General features: G+C 34.8%; 1 protein-coding gene across 2 annotated transcripts; it reads right to left on the bottom strand.

Moving 5' to 3' along the window:
* Nucleotides 1–454: 454 nt before the first annotated feature.
* Nucleotides 455–17,309, bottom strand: LOC130824181 (probable starch synthase 4, chloroplastic/amyloplastic). Of its 2 annotated transcripts, XM_057689078.1 has the most exons (16): nucleotides 16,990–17,309; nucleotides 13,983–14,292; nucleotides 11,353–11,434; nucleotides 10,200–11,265; nucleotides 10,047–10,098; nucleotides 8,026–8,148; nucleotides 7,844–7,919; nucleotides 7,444–7,628; nucleotides 7,172–7,366; nucleotides 7,023–7,094; nucleotides 5,328–5,537; nucleotides 3,560–3,685; nucleotides 2,878–3,027; nucleotides 1,433–1,494; nucleotides 1,276–1,351; nucleotides 455–1,121 (listed from the first exon to the last, which is right to left on the bottom strand). In XM_057689078.1, the coding sequence occupies exons 1-16, from the start codon at nucleotides 17,130–17,132 to the stop codon at nucleotides 945–947; spliced, it is 3,105 nt and encodes a 1,034-aa protein (XP_057545061.1). In that variant the 5' UTR covers nucleotides 17,133–17,309; the 3' UTR covers nucleotides 455–944. The 2 variants fall into 2 exon arrangements, with proteins under 2 accessions (XP_057545061.1, XP_057545062.1); XM_057689079.1 differs by lacking the exon at nucleotides 13,983–14,292 and having other exon boundaries at nucleotides 16,990–17,130.
* Between the last annotated feature and the right edge of the window lie 2,496 nt (nucleotides 17,310–19,805).

Below are 19,805 nucleotides of genomic sequence, written 5' to 3' on the forward strand. Positions count from 1 at the left end.
CCCAACAACGGCAGGCGGCAGCGTATGCGAGTTGTTCAAACCTATACTCAAACCATTTTCTCAAAACTCCTAGTAACATAAACCCTTTTGCCTGTAGAAAATATCTAGCCAACCCTCAAATAAAAAAAAAATCAATGAGTATATACCAACAAAAATCAACAATTATCAGACAATTCCCGCTTCTTGCTCCTCTCATAATCAACTAGTATTATATACATGACTGCTGTTGTCACTGTTTAATAGTAAGTCCTTGTGTCAAATTATCAACAAGTTGTCTAGCTCACACACAACATAGAACGATAGTGCAACACCTGAATCTCCGAGGCTAGGATCCCAGGCAGCTGCCTCATATGTGCAACAAGCTAGAAATCTGTCAACACATAACATATTGCTTCAGTTAGTAGATGATCTAGGAGTTAAGAAATCTGTTCCATGCACAGCCATTTAGAAGGAATTTAACACAGTAAGATCAAACTTCTATCCTTCCTTAATATATAAGTGTTATATACAATGTGCTATACAAAATGAACGTGCCTGCCTCCTGAAAGAAAACGCAAAACTAGTTCTCTACATATCGCGTATACAAATCTGTACAAGTGCAACACAAACATTCCTCCGTAAGATAAGGAAGGCATCAATCAGCTAACAGAACAGCGCTTTGATAAGACGTGCTTTTTGGAATACCATCTTCATCTAAGCAATGCCCTGTGATTTGCTAGGAATATCATCTTCATCAAGTAATGCCCTGTGATTTGCTAGGATTGCGGAAACCATCTCAGATACCATTCTCAAATATGACCCAAAGGGCTGTGACCTTAACACAACTTATCTGCATGCATGTCCCTGGGTAAGTGATGTAGTAGAAATCATCATTGACGGCATTGCATGGTAAAAATTTCCTCCTCGCAACAGTACTTCCTAGTATCAACTGTGACTTAAGAAGATTAAGTACGTTTTGCAGCCCTAGCTCTTGCAACTGACTTCGCATAAAGTTCTTCATACTGCTCGGCTGAAGAATCCCAGCTAAAATCTATACTCATTACCTTCTGAACAAGCTGTTCCCAACTCTCCCTATCGTTTTTGTAGTACTGTATTGCACGATCAAGAGCACTGTTAAATCCCTGCAAAAATTTTGTCCAATATGAGACACAAAAGATGAATTTAAAGAGCAAGTCATGTTCTCCAAGTCCCAACCTTACAACCCGTCATCATATGACATTAAAAAACATTAATATAATCGAAATGTACAAAAACCTGATATTACAGTTCAATTACCTGTTCATCAGGTGATAAGAATGTAAATCCATTCCTGAACTGAGGTGGTATTGCCTCATCATCAACATCAAAAACACTAGGGCATAAAATATAGCATGAGTTAGATTAGCCAAAAAAGAATCAATGTATTAAATTACAAAGTGAAGAAATAACCTACCTGTCATTCAAGCCACCGGTCTTTCTTGCAATGGGTATGGCACCATATCTCATTGCTATCATCTGCAATTTGGTCACTATTAATCAAGTTTTGACAGTAAAGCATATTGATTGATCAACCAAAGTCGATCGTAAAGTGCAACCACAAATATCCAATAATGTGCACTGTGAATACAATACTCAAGTAATTAGCTTTGCTTTTGGTCATTTTTGATTGGAGTACAATAGTGATATGCCATCACCCCAAATGCCAAGTGGCTCCCACCTAGGCACGGTTTGGGGGTTGAATGTACTCGACATTAATGTAATAAAAATTAACATGTCATAAGGTTTATTAGTAATCGAAACCCACTATTGTATACAAGAGAATATTTCAACAACAATGTCAGAGCCTTAATCCCAAAAGATTGGAGTCGGCTACATGAGCCAATATATTAGTTTCTATGGTCTATCTCGTTTGTACTATAGTAACACTCCATGTACTTTGTCTTGCTTCGACTTAATTTGAAACCTTGTAACTCTAATTCTTATCTCAATCATTATAACTTGACATTTACCCCCTCCCTAGTCTCATCTACTAGAACAATGTCATTGGCAAACAACATGCACCAAGACACATCTCCTTGTATCAACCGAGTTATCACATCTAGACCGCTGCAGTTCAAAAAAAAATTGAAATGTTTTGGGAACACTGCAAGTCTGCAAGCAGAAACTTGGCATTTTATTAACTGAAATACTCCCAAATATCAGCTCATTCATATCAAATTGCAATGAATCTATTGGTGCAAGATAATAATTAAAGAGATTCTTAATAATCAACAGACAAAGCCAAAATGAATTAGTTGGTTTTGATTACCTACTGAAAAATATCCAGCGTTTTACACTTTACAGGGAGCCTAATAATTTAGACCGCAAGCTCTCTCACATTAATAAAACTCCCTTATATCAATCAGTTATTGCGGTTTTGGCATTTTGCATAGCAAAGCCCCAATCTCAAAGTTGCCTCATGCTTTTCAACCTAAGATCTCCACTTGAGACCCCCAATTTCCTGCTATGCTGTGTAATGAACCGGCTAAGACCCGTAACCAAAATAAGATAGTAAGCACACAATATTGAGCAATTTGAGTCTGCTCCTGACTCCCAAAGGACTATTCCTTATTCTTTATTATCCAAAAACTATCTAAACATTACAAGGTTGGCTCTATATATAGCCTAAGCCCAATAAACAACTACATAAATAGCAGCTATTCTAACTAACAAAACACCAAGACTAACTAAAAGTAAAATGTCGATAATGCCCTTGGATCCTTTGAACCAATTCATAACATGCTGCTACCCAATCCCCAGAGAATCAAAGACCAAAAATATGGACGGAAAAGAGAGGGCAATAGAAATCAGCTCTGGATAACTACTGAAGAACAACGCAACATCAAAATGAAATCTTACCTGTGTCAGTCCACATGGCTCAAATATTGATGGGATGATGAATATATCAGATGCTGCATATATAGAACGAGAGAGTGACTCATCATACTTCAGTATTAGCCGGACACTATCATGATTCTGAAACTGGCTCGCAATGTCCTCAAATTCTCTCTGCGGAGAAAAAAGGAAACAAGTATAAATTAAAAATAAAACACAATGGAAAAGGCGAGTAGCAATCGATATCATGACTGACAATGATACTGCAGCTCACAAAATAAACACAAATTTGACTGTGACACCCTTGAGGCCTTGATAGCCTGCCATTACTGAAACTCAATGCAGCCTACAATTGAAAATTCAATAAACTTCTCGATGGAAAAATGCAGGTCTGCAAGACTCTAACTAATTCTTCATGATCACACTTAGATCCTCAATATAACTTTTCGCACCCTTATAGCATGTTGATAAGTGCTAAATGAAGGTAATAGCAAACTACTTTTAAGTCGCTAGCCTGTTCATTGGTTATGCTGTCTAATCACCTGGTTCACCTTTAAAAGAATAGGAAGCATTCTAATGGAAGACATTTGCTACATATATATCATGAAACTTTGAAAACCATTAGGTTCACATGCTTTAGGAAGAATTTCACTCACAAAGAAACAAGAGCACAGAACAATTCCACAATCATCACACTAAAAATTACCTGAATATGATGCACAGGACTGGAACCAAGAAGCACAAATTGTCCTCCAAGCTCTATTGTCCGATATATGGCGTGTCTTATTAGGTGCACTCCCTTTTGTGGAACCAGCCTTGTTATGCAACCAATCTGCTCAACCAAAAATATAGATAAAGTGTTGTGGTTAAAAAGTAGAGTTGAAAGGTTGATGTCTCAGTTATAAAAGTTTCATGTATTATTCAACCACTAAACTTCACCCTATTCATGCCTTACAGAAAAAAATGAACATAGCTCTTCAAATCATGATTTGACACAACCAATAAATGATGCCAGCAGATATACAAAGATGTTTGCAATATTTTTGATAAAGATCAGGTTAAGGGAAGAGAGAAATAACAGAGATGGAGAAGATGCATTGGGGCCGTCAGTAGTCTTTGAAGCCAAAATTTAATGTGTACAGAAGAAATATTAGGAGTAATAAATTAAAGAGGACAAGAAAAAAACAAAGAGGAAACGGAATAAGAGAGAAACACAGAAGGCCAAGTCCATTCTGGAAAGATCAAGCCATCAAGGAAATCAAAGAGAGACTTATATGTTCACAATTTGAATATGAATGACACCATATAACAATAAACCATATTAGAGGGTACTAAGACCTGAAAACAAGTAAATAACAGAGGAAAACTGTTATTTTTCAATGATCAAACAAAATTTAAAATTTTTCATACCAAGGGTGAAACAACCTCTTTGTTATCACTAACAAGGGTAAGGTTGCGTATATCCAACATCCCAAACCCTACTTGAGGGAAGCACTTGATGGAATTAGGGTAATGAATGGAATGTACAGTAGAACCATAGCATAGTGCAAAAATACAGTGATGGTCACAAACTCGAGATTGAGGTAACGGGTGCAATGATACGGTAACGAGGGTGATGCGGTTGTCATTCGCCCATACCGCCAGATTTAGGTCTAACCCTTGAAATATCGCTTGATTGGACCTAAAATATGGTTCTTTCACCGGTTTGATAAATTTGAAAACCTTTACGATACGGTCGATACAATACGATGCGGCCCTGTTTAATGGGTAATGGAATGTTACAGTTGACATAGTGCAAATATCGTCTGCATTGCATTGTAATGTTTTTCGAGCCAACCACTACCATGATATAGGCCAAGAGTTCAAGACAACCGCAAAATCATCCGCATCGGGTGCGAAAGTCAACCGCTACCACGCCCGTGCCCGCATCCGAGATTTTGCGATATGATTAGATCCATATTGCAAAAACAAGGTTGCATCATATCATATCGGCCGAGTTGTAACGATTGCCAAATCTACTGAAACGATACTCACATCAGGCCGGTATACGAGATATTTCATTGTCTCGACTAATATTTGGCGGTAGGACAACCAAAAACCGCACTCAAATGTGGTCATTACCGCAATCGCAATCAAAATCGCGTTTTTTTCACTATAATGAGAACTGAAAATTTTCTCTCAAAACCACAATTGAACATGCTTCTTAAAACTCGCTAACACTATAAAGTCAAAATTAATCATGATAGTTGGCTAGCTGCATACACAAAAATCTTACGATATCATCACATGGAACAGAGTTGAAAGGTACATCAAAAGAGAGAATTGTAGACTTTAGGGAGGAATGCGAAAGCAACTTAAAGAAGAAATTTTAGAAGCACGTGAAATGCACGTTAAAAGGTGAAGCACTTCATCAGATTGTATGGTAAAAATACTGAAATATAATGGCCTTAAAAATTTTAAGTAAAAGCACCAACCAATGGCTGCACAGAATCTGAATGAAGCAGTCCAAGCTGCGTTCTTAGTGCTTGCTTATTTGCTGCTTTTCCCTGAAGATCATTTGCATTGTATTGAACCTCAATATGTGAATCGATTGAAGGATTCCATGTATCAGTATCAATCCCATTAAGAATTCCTATGAACTTTTTAGAGTGAGTATTAAGCGTTGTGTGAAGGCCTCTTCCACCCTGCAAAATTTGAAAATGCTGTAAGCAGCACTTGACAAGCTGAATCTCAAGTATTATTTAGCACAAACAGTCCAAGATGATACTGCATGGCAGGGCATATGAAGCAAAACATGGAAATGGAGAGTGAGTAAACGCGTAATATTTTCCGTCACTTTTTCACAGGATATACTAGATCCTGATGTGTTGTGGGTGAATGGTGATGAAGCTGCTTAGTTCCTTGTTCTTTGGTTGAGCAGATTACTTTTAGCTGGTAGGACACTAGCTTTTAACATATAATAAACATTCACCCACACAAAAGGAGGCTGGTTTTGAACATAGTACAAAACACCTACCGCAACCGCAAGATAAGGAAGAATGTACAGGTAAGTATAAGAGCAAACGAAAAAGAAACAGACAATGAGTTTATAGATGCAAACACCAGAACTACTATCTTTAAAATAAATTTGCAGACCATAGCTGATCCTTTTAAGGCTTTGCCCGTACGCAAAATTATATGTACTAAGATAAAAGCTTTGCACCAACAAATATTTCTTCTTCTAATAGTTTGATTCTGACTTTTGACTGTTTTGAGGATTAGAAATAGCATAAGGAGACTATTGTGAAGAAACAGAAAACAAAAACTATATAAAGTTTTAGTATTGAAAATCGGAAAGTGAAAACAGTTTCCTGGTTTCTAAAAATTGAAAATTGAAAACTGAAAACTGACAACTGACAACTCAAACTGAAAATGTTAACGAACATGCCCCAAGACTTTTTCTATTGGAAGTTGGAACATATGTGAAATAAAAACTTAATCCTCCTTGTGAAGAAGTAAAGAGTATGGGATAGGTGATTAAACTGCATTTGAAGACATTAGTTTGTGGACAAAATCATAATTGAGGTTAACTCATAAAGGTTAAAAAGGGGTTATCCAGCAAACCCAGAGGTTCTCCCAAGTGGATCATAAAATCACTGTGTCGGTTGATAGCCTTTCAAATCAGGGTCGAACCTACAGGAAGCGTTAAAAGTTTAGAACTAATTTCTAATTTTATCAAAAGTTTATTACAAAATAAAAATAACCTAAAAATTATGACAATTGGTTTGTTGTCACAAATTAGAGATCTGATGCGATCAAGTTGTAGGATTGATAAACTCAATAATTACTAGGTTGAATGGGGAATTACACTTTTATCAAGTTATTATCTCAATCATGGCTCAAATAACACTCATAATTATTTAACAGAATTTAAGATCTTCTTCAGGCTCACCGATTACTATTAAATAATTGTATTAACCCTAAGAATTCAATTAGATTTTCCATTCCATCAGAAAACCATAGAAAAATATAGTAAAATAGACCAGATAGGTGCTTAGAAATACACCAATCACATAACCTTTAATTCAAGTAATTCAAGAGATACAAAGGATAAGAAGACACTTGTTGCGACTTTTGCAGGGGTCAATGATGTGATAAAATAATAGCTTTCAAGACTATCCAATTCTTACCTCAGGCGTCCGAACCTCCTGTGCATAAGTGGGAGATACTGTTGTTACAATGTTGGAGAACACAACTGCGCCCTAAAATACAATTAAAGTGTCAGAATGGAATGTCTAGGTGACTAAAATCTAGATGTTTAAGATGAAAATTCCTCTACCTTGACGGCATTAATCCTATCATCAGCAAAATTGTCCTGCATCCTGTCTGGCCGATTGAGCTGGTAAACATCAAGACCACAAGAAGACAGTTCTGGAGCTGGAGCAGAACCTTGATATTCAAAGTTGTGGCATGTGAAACAAATTCTTGCTGAATTTAGTCCCTTCGGTGCATAAAGATCCCAATACAATGGTGCCTATAACACAACAGTAATTCAGTCAAAAATATTATCATGTACATAAGCTGTAGAACATGACGTTGCTGTACACATACAACAAAAGCTGTCTGCCAATCATGGCAGTGTATTATATCTGGTTTCTTCCCGGCTTGAAGAAGCAACTCTAGTGCAGCACGACTGAAAAACGAAAACCTCTTGAAGTCATCATTCTCCCCATAATATTGTCCTCTCCAGAAGTATTTATCTGGGTGATAAGGCTCAATGAAATACACAGGAAGACCTACAAAAAGTTCGAGAAATTATGAGCAAGTACAAGTTTATTCATTTTTGCAGTTAGCCTGATTTTAATATTTTAATTAATATCAAGTACATAAGTGGATCACGTTAAGGAAGAAATAATCAACATTGTGACTTCCAAATACTTCTAAACTGAAGTACTGAGCTGCACAAGAGGTATAACTAGCAATATAGGTGCAAGCACATAAAATCGTTCACCTTCAACTGTGCCAATCCAAATCTTATTCTTGAATAGATGTCCATCAAAATATGACTCTACTTCAATGTCCAAAGCCTGCATGAGCAATGAAGTTAAGGAACATAATATTATAATAGGCAATACTAGATCCAGAATAAGATGATATTGACCATAATGCGAAAGACAACAATAGTTAGTGTACCCGTAAGTTTTGAATGAGATCATACTGCATACAATCATACTTAGGAAGAACTATTTCCACCAGGTGTCCTTTTTTCTGAAGTGCTTTACTGAGACCAGTCACCACGTCTCCAAGTCCTCCAACCTTCAAAGCACAAGTAAGAACCAGTAAGTCCAAGAGAAACCATTCAAAAATATAAAATTATGCCAATTTGATTATACATACAAAAATATTTCACCCTTTGACCTTTTTCGTGTATTAAACTAAAAAGTAGCCCCTGCTGGATGCTGGAATTACAAAAATTAGTCACCCTCTTGCTTCCATTGATTTAAATGTCAGGTACTAAACTTTCTGATATTTGAAACTAAGCTATCAAAACATGAGTGGGACTACTGTGGAGCTACGTTACCCGGACATGACACATGTGGTCGGCGTCGCCATGCCATATCGGCCCAGCCCAGTGAAATTGTACTCAGGCAGAGCTATCTTGTTATCTTTATATTTCACTTTATATTTTAATTTACTCAGGCTTTACTCCTTTCAAGTTTCAAAGTAACACATCAATTTTAAATAATAAAATTTTAATTGCACTTCTTTATCATTTTTAATACATGCTACTTCACTATAATACCTTTTTGCATAAAGATATAAATATAGTTGTCTCCGTGTCCATGCCCATGTCCCAAAATTTCAGGCGTTCGAGTCCGACTCTCAGATACGTGACAAACATCAACACTTGAACATAATTGCAGAGAAACTGGAACTTGATTTTTTTTAATGTGTTCTGCTAAGATATATCTTAATTCACTCTCATGACACAATTCATGGAGATTTAAAAAGAAAATCATCGAAAAAACGCGATGGAGCAGAGATATATAGTCTGTATTGAAGAAGATCAAACGATCAGCTCATTACAAGGAATTATTTGCTTTCACCTCTGTGTTCCTTCTTCCTTAATTTTTCTAAATAAAATATAAAAATTTCTCCAATTCTATAAATTTCCTTCCTCTAATCTTCTAAAACTACATCGCTACCCTAGTTAATTGTTTCTCGCAGTTGGAAAAAGTAAGCAAGTGGCGAAATTTACGCAGGGTCTTGCAAGATCATAAGAACAGCAGCAAAAAAACAGAGATCAATTAAGGCCAATCCATCTCATACCTTCCTCCTAGCAATTTGGGAATTCCCAATTTCTATATTGTTGGTTTGGGGATCAAGAAGGGTTTTGAACAGAAAGTGAAGCTCTGTGAGAAGTCAAGGGGGTGAAGCTTAAAATTAAATGAGGCTGAAAGGTTCCTCGGGTTTTAAAATTAATGGTTTTGAAATTAATACTAAAAATATTCATGGATGGCTAGATTACTGACAGGTGAGTTGCAACAAATTTGTCATTGAGGAGTAAATTGCGAAAAAAGGCCACTAATTCAAGGTGGTATTTGATTTTCATTGATGTGACAGGAGGATAGCGACAGTGACTAGGAGGATGAAGGTAACGATGGTTGCTTGTAGTGCAGTGGCGGGGGATGTGGTTGCTGCAGTAACTGTGCTGGTTCTTTTGTTGGGTTTAATCAGCATGACATTGTGTTTCTTCGTATTTGGCTACAGTAACATCAACTAACAACGATAAAATGCAGGTAGTACCTTCTGAAGCTTTGTATGGTTTTAAACATATGAAATGACAGATATGATCGTAAAAGAGAGTTTAAAAGAATTCCATAATGGAATGACCTCATTATTATGTAGAGTTAGATTGAACAAACAAAACTGGAGGGATTTTAACTTACATCAATGTTAAGCAAACATTCAAGCTAAGGAGAATGAAGTGAGTAGGAACAAAAATTCTGGGGGCACCACTTGCTATTTCAAAGTACCTAGTTAGAGAAGAACACCACTCTTATAGTATAATAAATTCTATATATCTATATAATAAGACATTTTACAATCTGATGGACATCTGTTGGCAGGCTCTATGCACACATGCACTTTAAACACAAATATACAAGCATGCACATATAGAACATGTTCCAGAAGATGGAAGTCTTATGTACCTTTGCAACTGGTGCCATCTCTGCTGCAATGTGAATAACATGTAATGCAGGCCTGAGCATCAACAATTTTTCCAAATATTTCTTATTAACGAAACAGAGAAATAGCATTCAAGAAACTGGCACTGTTATTTTTAAGGTCAATGAGAAACGTACTGTGTAGGTGCAGCTGTCAGACTCAAAAATGTAACCAACATTTCACGTTCAGTCTTTTCCTTACATTCCAAGTATGCATCATAGATACACCGTTCTCTCTTCCACACCATTTCTCTCAAGATCTTTGCGTCATTTGATGTTAACTTTTTCTCAAGTAACCAACCATCAATCATTAGCAGCATTTGACTCCAAAATTCCCAGGGTATATCATCAACAGGTCCATCAACAGCTCTCTCACTCTCTGGTTTCAGATTATTAAGTGTATCTTGGAATTCCTTCATTGATTCTTGATACATCTGAACATAAGAGCTTATCTCTTCATCAGACCTTTCAAGACGCTCCTCCAACACCTTAATTTTCTGCTGCATCAATTCATTGTATTGTTGCATCTTCTCTGACGATAGCTTATAGAAGTTTGCTTCAGCAAGAGATTCTTCCAAACTCTCAACCTTTTTTCGAAGTTCCTGGTTTTGCTGCAAGACGGGTATAGCTTGGCCAGCTTGATTGGTGGCAGTATCAAGCAGAATTTGCAAATTCTGCACCTTCTCACACAAACTATTGTATTCATTTTTGAGAGTTGAAAGTTCAGTTACATTCTCCTCAGATGCTGCAAGCTTTGACTCCAAGTCCTTCACAATAGATTGCAAATCCAAGCGCTCTTTCTCCAATGAAGTCACTTGTCCATTTGGTACGCTAACACTACTTAGTTCAGCTCTAAGAGCCTTTATATCATCATTCAACGACGCATTTTCAGCCTTAAGTGCACTAAGCTCCTTGCTTGGACTATAAAAATCACTGTCCAATGACTGTACATCTTCCACGTCAGAAATTTCAAATGCACCCTCGGCATCACTTCTCTTAGAAAATTCTTTCCTTATTTTCTCCAACTGATCTTGAAGGAGTTCAACATGTATCTTATCCTGGGTAACCACTTTGATCCTTGCATCAGTTTCAGCGAGTTTCAACTCCAAATTATTGATTTCTCGTTGTAGTGCTTCCTTCTCCAGGAGAATCTTCTCCAGATCTTCAAGTGCTCGGATTCGGGCTTGATTGAGAAGGAGAACATCTAACATATAGCCGAACATCAATTAGCTACTACACATAGATAACAATACCAAACAAAGTGTTAATGAAATGAAGAAAGCTAGCCTACTTTTCTCAGCATTTCTTATCATGTTGATCAAATCCTCAAAGTGAAGAGACGAGATCTGCTCTTCACCAATCAGGTTCATGGACTGGAAAAGGGAAAAAACATACCATTACATAATTCAGAACTTTGGAAGAAAGGAAAGGCAGATATTAGCTTCTAAACATTTCTAATCAAAGAGTAAGGTTCGTAACACAAGTTGTTATGCTATGTGCGGATGCCAAGAAATAAGGAGAAATAAAAAAAGGAAAATGAAGGGACTTGGATAGCAAAGAGGAGGAAAGGGAAATAAAGGGAAGGAACATTTGTACAAAACAATATATTCCTCCCCTTCTCTTCCCTTCTCTCCCACTTCCTCCTTCCTCGAGCATCATCAAATCTACTCTTTGGGATGACATCACAAGCAATTTCCATACCAAACAGTAGCAAAGTTACCTGTCCACCAAAAACAAATTACTAAAAATAATAATAGTAATTTAGAAAGAACAAGTCTTATATCACATATACATGTTCAAGAAAAGGTCATATACAACCTAATGGTTTGTTGTCAGAACCTCTATTGTCACCCTAGTTTGTTGAAAACCACTCTATAAATCTCCTCGATAGACACTGGTTAACCTTCTTCAAACCATTTTGGACTTAGTATTATGAATTCTAGGCAACAATGTTTCTTCCGTGACTGAGCCAAAGGTATGCCCAAAAATTTTTTGCTAGTTGAAACAGAGTTTGTGATATGTCCATTCTTGGTGGGGCCCAAAATTAATAGTTCTGCAATTTTGGATTATGATGAACTATATGGAAATGGCTCATAAAATCATGTGCACTTCTTATTTGTGTGAAGTTGCACGATGATTTATGCTAGTTGCTACCAAAGGTTAATCATGAACAACCTCTTTCTATTACTAACAAGGTTAATCTGAAGTTTGTAGTTTTATCTTCACTGAAAATTTGCTACAGGGATAATTTTATTTCATCATCTGTAATTCACAGCTTGTCAAGTCTGTCTGAGAATAACAATATACAACCTAGACTTGATAACCCCAATCAACCAGTCCATCAGATTTATCTTATATTATGCTGTGGTTGTCCTGCACAGATAAACAAATGAAGGTCGATTGGGGTAATCTAGGGGACATTTTTCGATGCCTGAGTTAGTAAGATCACTCACAAAGGTGCCTAATTCAACAGGCTGAGTGCACTATGGCCTTTCGCTCAGAATGTGAAAGATTAAGACCTATTTGTGAATGTGAGGTCCTCTTTTGGATAAACAATGAAGGAATAGAGAGTACAGGATTGTTTGCTCAAAGTAAATACTTGTAGTATTAATGAAGACGTACCTTAATGGTTCTGTGAGAATTTATATTTATAGTCTAGGCTAAGCATTTGATATCATGTGGCCAAACTATACTCGTGAATTGTTAGGCTAACGTGGACGTCGTTGTTCAATGGGTATTCTTACATTATGGCCTTGTTCGTCGATTTGCTATAAATGTGCTAACATAGTGTCGTGTCAGAAAGATTTTTTTGAATACATATCCCTTTACGTGCATGTTATTTTTATACACTTTTTGCCGTCATACTCACAGCTGTCAAATAAATATCCTAAATTCTAGCCCAAATTTCCCCTCCTAGTTAGGTCATCCTAAGACAATATATTTGTGATCAGTATACTATTATTTAAGTGTGTACCATTGACAAGTAGCTACCACCTTATACAATCTTCCTGTGTGAACACCGTACATTACCGTAACCCTAGCCTCCTGTGAAGGTTATCACAATGTCCAATGGTGGCAATACTCCCAAATCAGATGTGTAAATGTTGGAATGGTCGACAATTATTATTATAAAAAAAAAAAAGTTTTTAACGTACAACCCATTACAAAATCACTAATAACATTTTGTCTTTGTCTCTTCATTAATTAATTTCATTAAACAACGTCTGTATTGTCGGTTTGCCGGCTAATTTTATACAAACCCGGCTTAAGTGGACCATTATTAACCTAATCATACTTAATCATAATGGGAATCTTTTTAGCGGCATGGGCTTTGCTATCAGATTCAGCTTCTTCTTCTTTTCTACCCTCTAATTCTTTGGCGCCTCACACCATTGACTACATCCAAACCCCTACTGTTCTTTTCTGGAACGAGCTAGTTTATGACGTAAATAAGATGATCATCACGAGCAGATATAACAACCTGAAACAACGTAATTCATCCTTGCAACACTGTACAGTCAGCTAGCTTTACTAATTCTTTAATGTGGCATGTGACATTTGTCTGTTTTTGTCTTCTTGTACTAGCAGGTTTAAACCGCCTGCTGGACTGACCTTTTGTCCTAGGGATCTGTTATGCTCAGATAATGTAAATTGATACACTTGCGCCACCATGAGACACAATATCAACTTAGAAAGATGCGGAGGAAGTCCCCTGCATAAATCCTAAAAGTAGCAAAGAGTTTAAATATTTCTTGCTAATCACATTGCTGGAAGTTTCTTCAACCTACTGCCTAATGGTTTCTATGAAGTATGAAGGAAATTTACAGCTACAGTTCTTTTTTCAGTTTTTTCATATTAAAACCAGGAATACTCAACCAATAATCAATGATTAATGATTTCTCAATAAGCCAAAAAGCTTACCAAAGGCTTAGGATCACCACTGACATCATTACTGTGTAACACGATGCTTCCACCGTTCCGTGGTGGTGGCAACAAGAAGACAGTATCATCTAACTTTGCCAAGTCATCCAAACTATTCTCATTGTTCTGTTTAGATGTCATACTGCTTTCAACATCATTCTTGAGTATATTCTCTTGTTCTGGGCTTGAGAAGCCATTGATTGAAGTATTTTCAAATTCCGCATTTGATTTGTGATTTGGCTGCAGGTTCGCATCTATACGTATCTTCTTAGAAGAAGCTTTCTTCACCTGCCGCTTTTTATTTTGAGGACTGAGATAAAATATAAAATGAGAAGTAATATCAGTGGCATCCCCGACAACTATCCATTATAATTGAAACTTTTAGTTATATGCATTAGTCCCCAAATTATGATGCCATTTTCACATTAAGCATCCATAAGTTCACCCGAAAGAAAAGGAATCATATGCTTCAAACAGCACACATTTACTGTTAAAACATATGAACACAATCCGTTAAACTATGGAATTCTCTAAACAAGGAACCCTTGGACAAATCAAACAAAACAGTGTCCTATACCCTTTAAGTTATATTTGACAAAACCATATTACATGTACTCCCTCCTCAATTTACTTGTTCTTTTGTTCTTGGCGCTTTCCAAATATGAGTGTTCTTCTTTTGTTCTCAAAACTTTCTATAATTCCATGTGATCCCCTCAATATTACCTTTCACGAACATGAGTCATACTATTTCCGAGTCATTTTCCCCAAAAATCATGGTGCCCCCACCTATCCTGGAACATTTCCTCTCCAAAACCCAAAAAAATTGGAGGTAGTGATTATGCACAACTATGACAATTTGTCCATCACACAAGATGATTCGAAGTGATTTTGCATGATCAAATAAAGTGGGTCATCACAATTCTATGACATCTGGCCATTAAATGTCAATCAGTAAGATATATTACGCACAAAGGGAAATGATGTTGTGTGGACAGCGGAAGCGTTCGCCCAAAAACAATCAAGAAACAATAAAACAAATAAACAACAATAAGGAAACACAATAGGAATTTAACTTGATTCACTATCAATGTAATAGCTACGTCCACTGGGCACCGAGAGCAATATTTCACTATGTAAAGAGATCAGAAATAAGATGATACGAAGCATTTTGCCTGCTCACCAAAACTCTCAATTTGTGGCTCTCAAATATTTCCTCTCTTCTTAACCCTAAACCTAAGCAATAGGGGGTTTATATAGTAACCCTCATATACAAAGGAAATTAGGTTTACAGAATAAACTAAATCCTAACAGCTGCCGAAACCAGAAAGTGGAAAGATAATCTCGACCAAGATTAGTGTATGTTACTGGCAGAAACTTCTTCGAGCACTCCACTTGTTTCTTCCCATGTTCCAGACTTAGTTCAAGTCACCAAACATCAACAAATGACAAACGCACACTCCATTGTCAAACCACCTCGTCAAACAAAATGTCAAACCACATAATATAATGCATTAATATTGTTTAAAATGGTAGTAAATTCAAAGTCATAATTTCCCTCATATTTTGTTCCTAAACAACTTTTTACGCACTCTTTCAGTTCTTATATCTTATACACTCTATGAACATGAAACTCAAATTAACTTTCGCAATTAATGCAGATGGTTTGAGGTGGTCTCTGCCTATAATTTCGTCATGGTTAGCTAAAAAACCTTTAGAATATAGTCGTGATGATGATGTGGGTAATATTTGCCACAACTCAATACTCTCCTATCAATACTGCAGATAATCAAAAACTCGATAAAAATACAAGTTCATTGAAAGAAAACACATGAAGCTTGAGATGGAAATTATACAAACTCTGAAATAATCTAGCTAGTCAAAAACAGATTGAAGATTCAAAATAATAGGAGAATCGCAGGTAAGTCCCTTTATAAGATTCTTTACGGAGAAGTAAATTTTATAAGAAAAAATTCAGGAAGAAGTATATCATATACAACTTGTTTACTTGTCACATAAAACTACTCAATTTTCCAGTCATAAAACTTAACTTCTGGTAGAAGAATCAACTTTTGGACTAAAAAGTCTGTTGCCATAAAGTTTGTTTAAATTCTGTTTTGGCAAATAAAACAGACCTACAAGATACCTCTATACAAAAAAAAATACTTTACAAAGGTGCCCCTTACAATTTTTCCTAAATTTGGATTAGAGCTACTCATAATGGAGGGAAAGAGCTAGGTTGCTGGTTTAAAGAGCTCATATGATGGATATGAATTGAAACTCAGTTATTGACAAAAAAAACTTCCATATTTAAATGCCAAATGGAAATGTCATACTCCAATATCCGTACACACAGCAAAGTGTCAAGGATCAAAAAAAGGTACTAGCACACAGCACACTGACAAATTATAATAACATGAGAATCATGTTTACATTGGGTAGGTTGATTGATATTCCCATTACTCCTTTAAGGAGAAATCTCTCCCTTCGAGTTTGACATACTTCAACGTGATAGTTTTTCAGCTTAGTGTGTCAAACTCAAAGGAGGGAGGAGTATAACACAAAACTCTACGTAATTTGTCTAGTGTTCTTCTAAGCCTTCTTCTTTAGTTATCTATTCTAAGCAGCTCCTAACTAAGAATAGCTGCTTAAGCAACTCAATTGCTACCTGTCCTAGTTTCCTTATACTTCCATTTTTTTACTAATGGAACCATTTCTCCTTCTTATGTGACAGTTTTTCCATAGAAATGGGAAGACTAACCTGATTTCTCACTTCTCGGTTCACTGATCATGCCCCTAAGTCACCAAACGACATTTCAATTGAACATAAAGGGAAATCAACAAACAATCGTCAAAAACGTCAATCTCGCCCAAAAAAAAACAGAAATTATCACAACCGATCAAAACATTCACTGAACCAAAATCCTTCAATCAATCTAACAACTCATACAAAAATACAATCAATCATCATATAAAACAAACAAATATACAAAAAATTAAAATAAAAAACCTCGATTTACGCTGAATTCGGCAAGAAGCAGGAGGCAATCGATGAGAATGACGAGAAACATCAGCAGAATAGATATTAAAGTGTTTAGCGTTAACTCCGATCAATCCATGGCTTAAAAAACAGGTATGGAGCTTGGCCGCCATAGTAGCAAAGCTCACATTCACAGTGCGGAATTATAGGAGAGACAAAATGATCGGTGAAGAAGGAGAAGAAAGATACGAAGATGAAATGCAATGGTTTCTTCGCCACAAAGATTGCTGATTCAGAGACATGGAGTATGAGCTTTTTGAGATTTATCCATTTAAAATTGTAAAATGTTTTCGTACTCCATAATTTTTGCATGTTTTGTAAGTATATTGAAACTATAAATTGATTTGTTTTAAATCTGTAAAAGTATTGCTATTAGATTGAGATATATATTATTAATATATTACTATTATACAAAATATAATTATAAAATTATGCACTAAATAATATAAATTATAAGTAATTAATTTCTACACATAAAAAATAATATAAAAATAATTTAAATGTTCAATGACTTTTAAAACCTTAAAATAAGTTTTCAGCTAAAGAACATATTTTTTATTATAATAATTAACATATAACTTAATTTAAGTATTTATGTGTTATAAACTTGTCTAACATAGGTGATAAAATATCATTTGAAATTTATTTCACCGATATCTTATCCTAATTATTAATTATTATTTACTATTTAATTTGTGCATTTTTTTAATATAGCCATATAAGTAATATACAGGATTATCTATGAAAAACTTTTAAAATAATTTTCTTCTCTTAATTTATTACAAATTTATTTTAATAAAAATTAATAATTTACGTAAATGATTAATATGTTATTCGATAATTATCCATTGTAATTAAAAGATATTACATATTTTAGATGATTGTATATGGTAAAAAGTTAGTAAATATGATACTAAATGATATGCTAAAAAATATTTTCCTAATAAGAAAATGAAAAGAGCAGGAAAATTTTTATTGTAAAGTCGATATGTGTCCTAATCATTTCTTCATTAATATATTGTATAGATTGTTGTCTGTAACACGCGGTATATCGTAACTTGTGGAATGTACGTGGGTTATACGGTTGGTAGTGAATAGTGATGGATCTTTTATACTTGTAGAATGTAGAGTGTAGAGCTATGCACCAACCTTAACGGCTGCGGGTAAATATTAAATGATCGGAATAGTAATAGAAAATTAATGTAATTTTAATAGGAAAATTTTTTGACAACTTATATAGTTATGTTTGTTGTATTTTAATTATATTTTTACAAAATTCATTTTAATGTATTATCATGAAAATATGGTATCAGCTAGTCTATGGAAAGACTGTCTCTTTAAGGGACGTATTTTAAATCCAGTCCATTAAAGATTATTGTCTACTTATTGTATTTTTAATACCTACTTACATTATCCTTAATGCCTATTTTTAATATTTTAAATGTCTACTTAAATCATTTTAATGCCTACTTATAATGTTTCAAAAAATATATGATCGATAGGGCCAATTAGAGATGGTCTCTCAAAGAGACCGTCTCTCATAAGAATTTGTGATATGGTATTTAGTGGTAATAGAAATGGTAAATAAATTTCTTTATATGATCAAAGTTTTATTTCTATGGAAATAATATGATACATTTTAAAAAAAATTACACTACAAATCATTCTCATTGTCATTGCTTAGTGCCAACAACCAAATAGGTCGTAAAGGATATTAAAATAATATAAGTATTTTTACTTGATAAGTACAATTAAGTACAATTTTGGGAAATACAACTATTTGTTATTATTAAGTTGGTTCATACTAAAATAGCGTGGGCGAAGTCTATAAAAGACTTTTACTCCTACTATTTTAGAAGAGTGTATAGGAGTGTAGACCACATTTAAAGAAAAGTCTTGTCTAGACTTAGTGCACGCTATTTTAGTGAGCATTAACCTTAAAAGATTAAAATAGTAAGTATTTTTCCTTAATAAGTACAATCATTAGAAAATACTTATTGTTATCATGGCTGTCAATTAGCATGTGTAAAGTGGCTCTACCGCATAAGGCTCCATTATTAGAGGGGCCCTAATTAAAAATTCATTTTTGTACCTATTTAATTTATTGATTCAATTATTGTGAACACATATACACTATTTTACACGAGAGTAACCAAGTAATAAAAAGACAAATATTATTAGTATAATCATGGAGAGATTTTATCATACACTAGTGTTTTGATTTTTTTTCTTTAAATTAAGGTCTATAACATAAATTTCATACGGGCTCCAAAATTTACAAAAGAGTCATGATTATTATTATTATTATGTTGTTCACACCAAATCTATAAAAGAGTTCGTGTTTTAAAGAGCGTATAGAGTATAGACCATCTATTAAAGAAAAGACAAATTACTAATTTTGAACATTTCATAACGATACGATTTAATATATGCTGGCACAATTTTTATATTTCTTAAAAATGACGACAATCATATTGAGTTTAAGTCAATTAATTTTTAAAAATATAAAATATTTTTATTTGATAAGTAAAATCATTAAAAAGTACTTATTATCATTAGATTTGATTCGAACTAAAATAATATGAACTAAGTTTATATAAGACTTTTACTATTCTAGACGAGTGTGCAGAGTATAGACAATAATATACGCCATTTGCTTTTCACGTGCCATGTCTGCCTTTCATTGACACCTTCTCACGTCTTTGCTTTCTTTTTTTAGCTTTTCTCGACTTCCTTTGTCGATAGATTGTTTAAAATTTATTTTGGTATTGTTTTAAAATTTTATT

The sequence above is a fragment of the Amaranthus tricolor genome, chromosome 9 (genome assembly GCF_026212465.1).
Source record: "Amaranthus tricolor cultivar Red isolate AtriRed21 chromosome 9, ASM2621246v1, whole genome shotgun sequence".
Taxonomy (NCBI): Eukaryota; Viridiplantae; Streptophyta; class Magnoliopsida; order Caryophyllales; family Amaranthaceae; genus Amaranthus; species Amaranthus tricolor.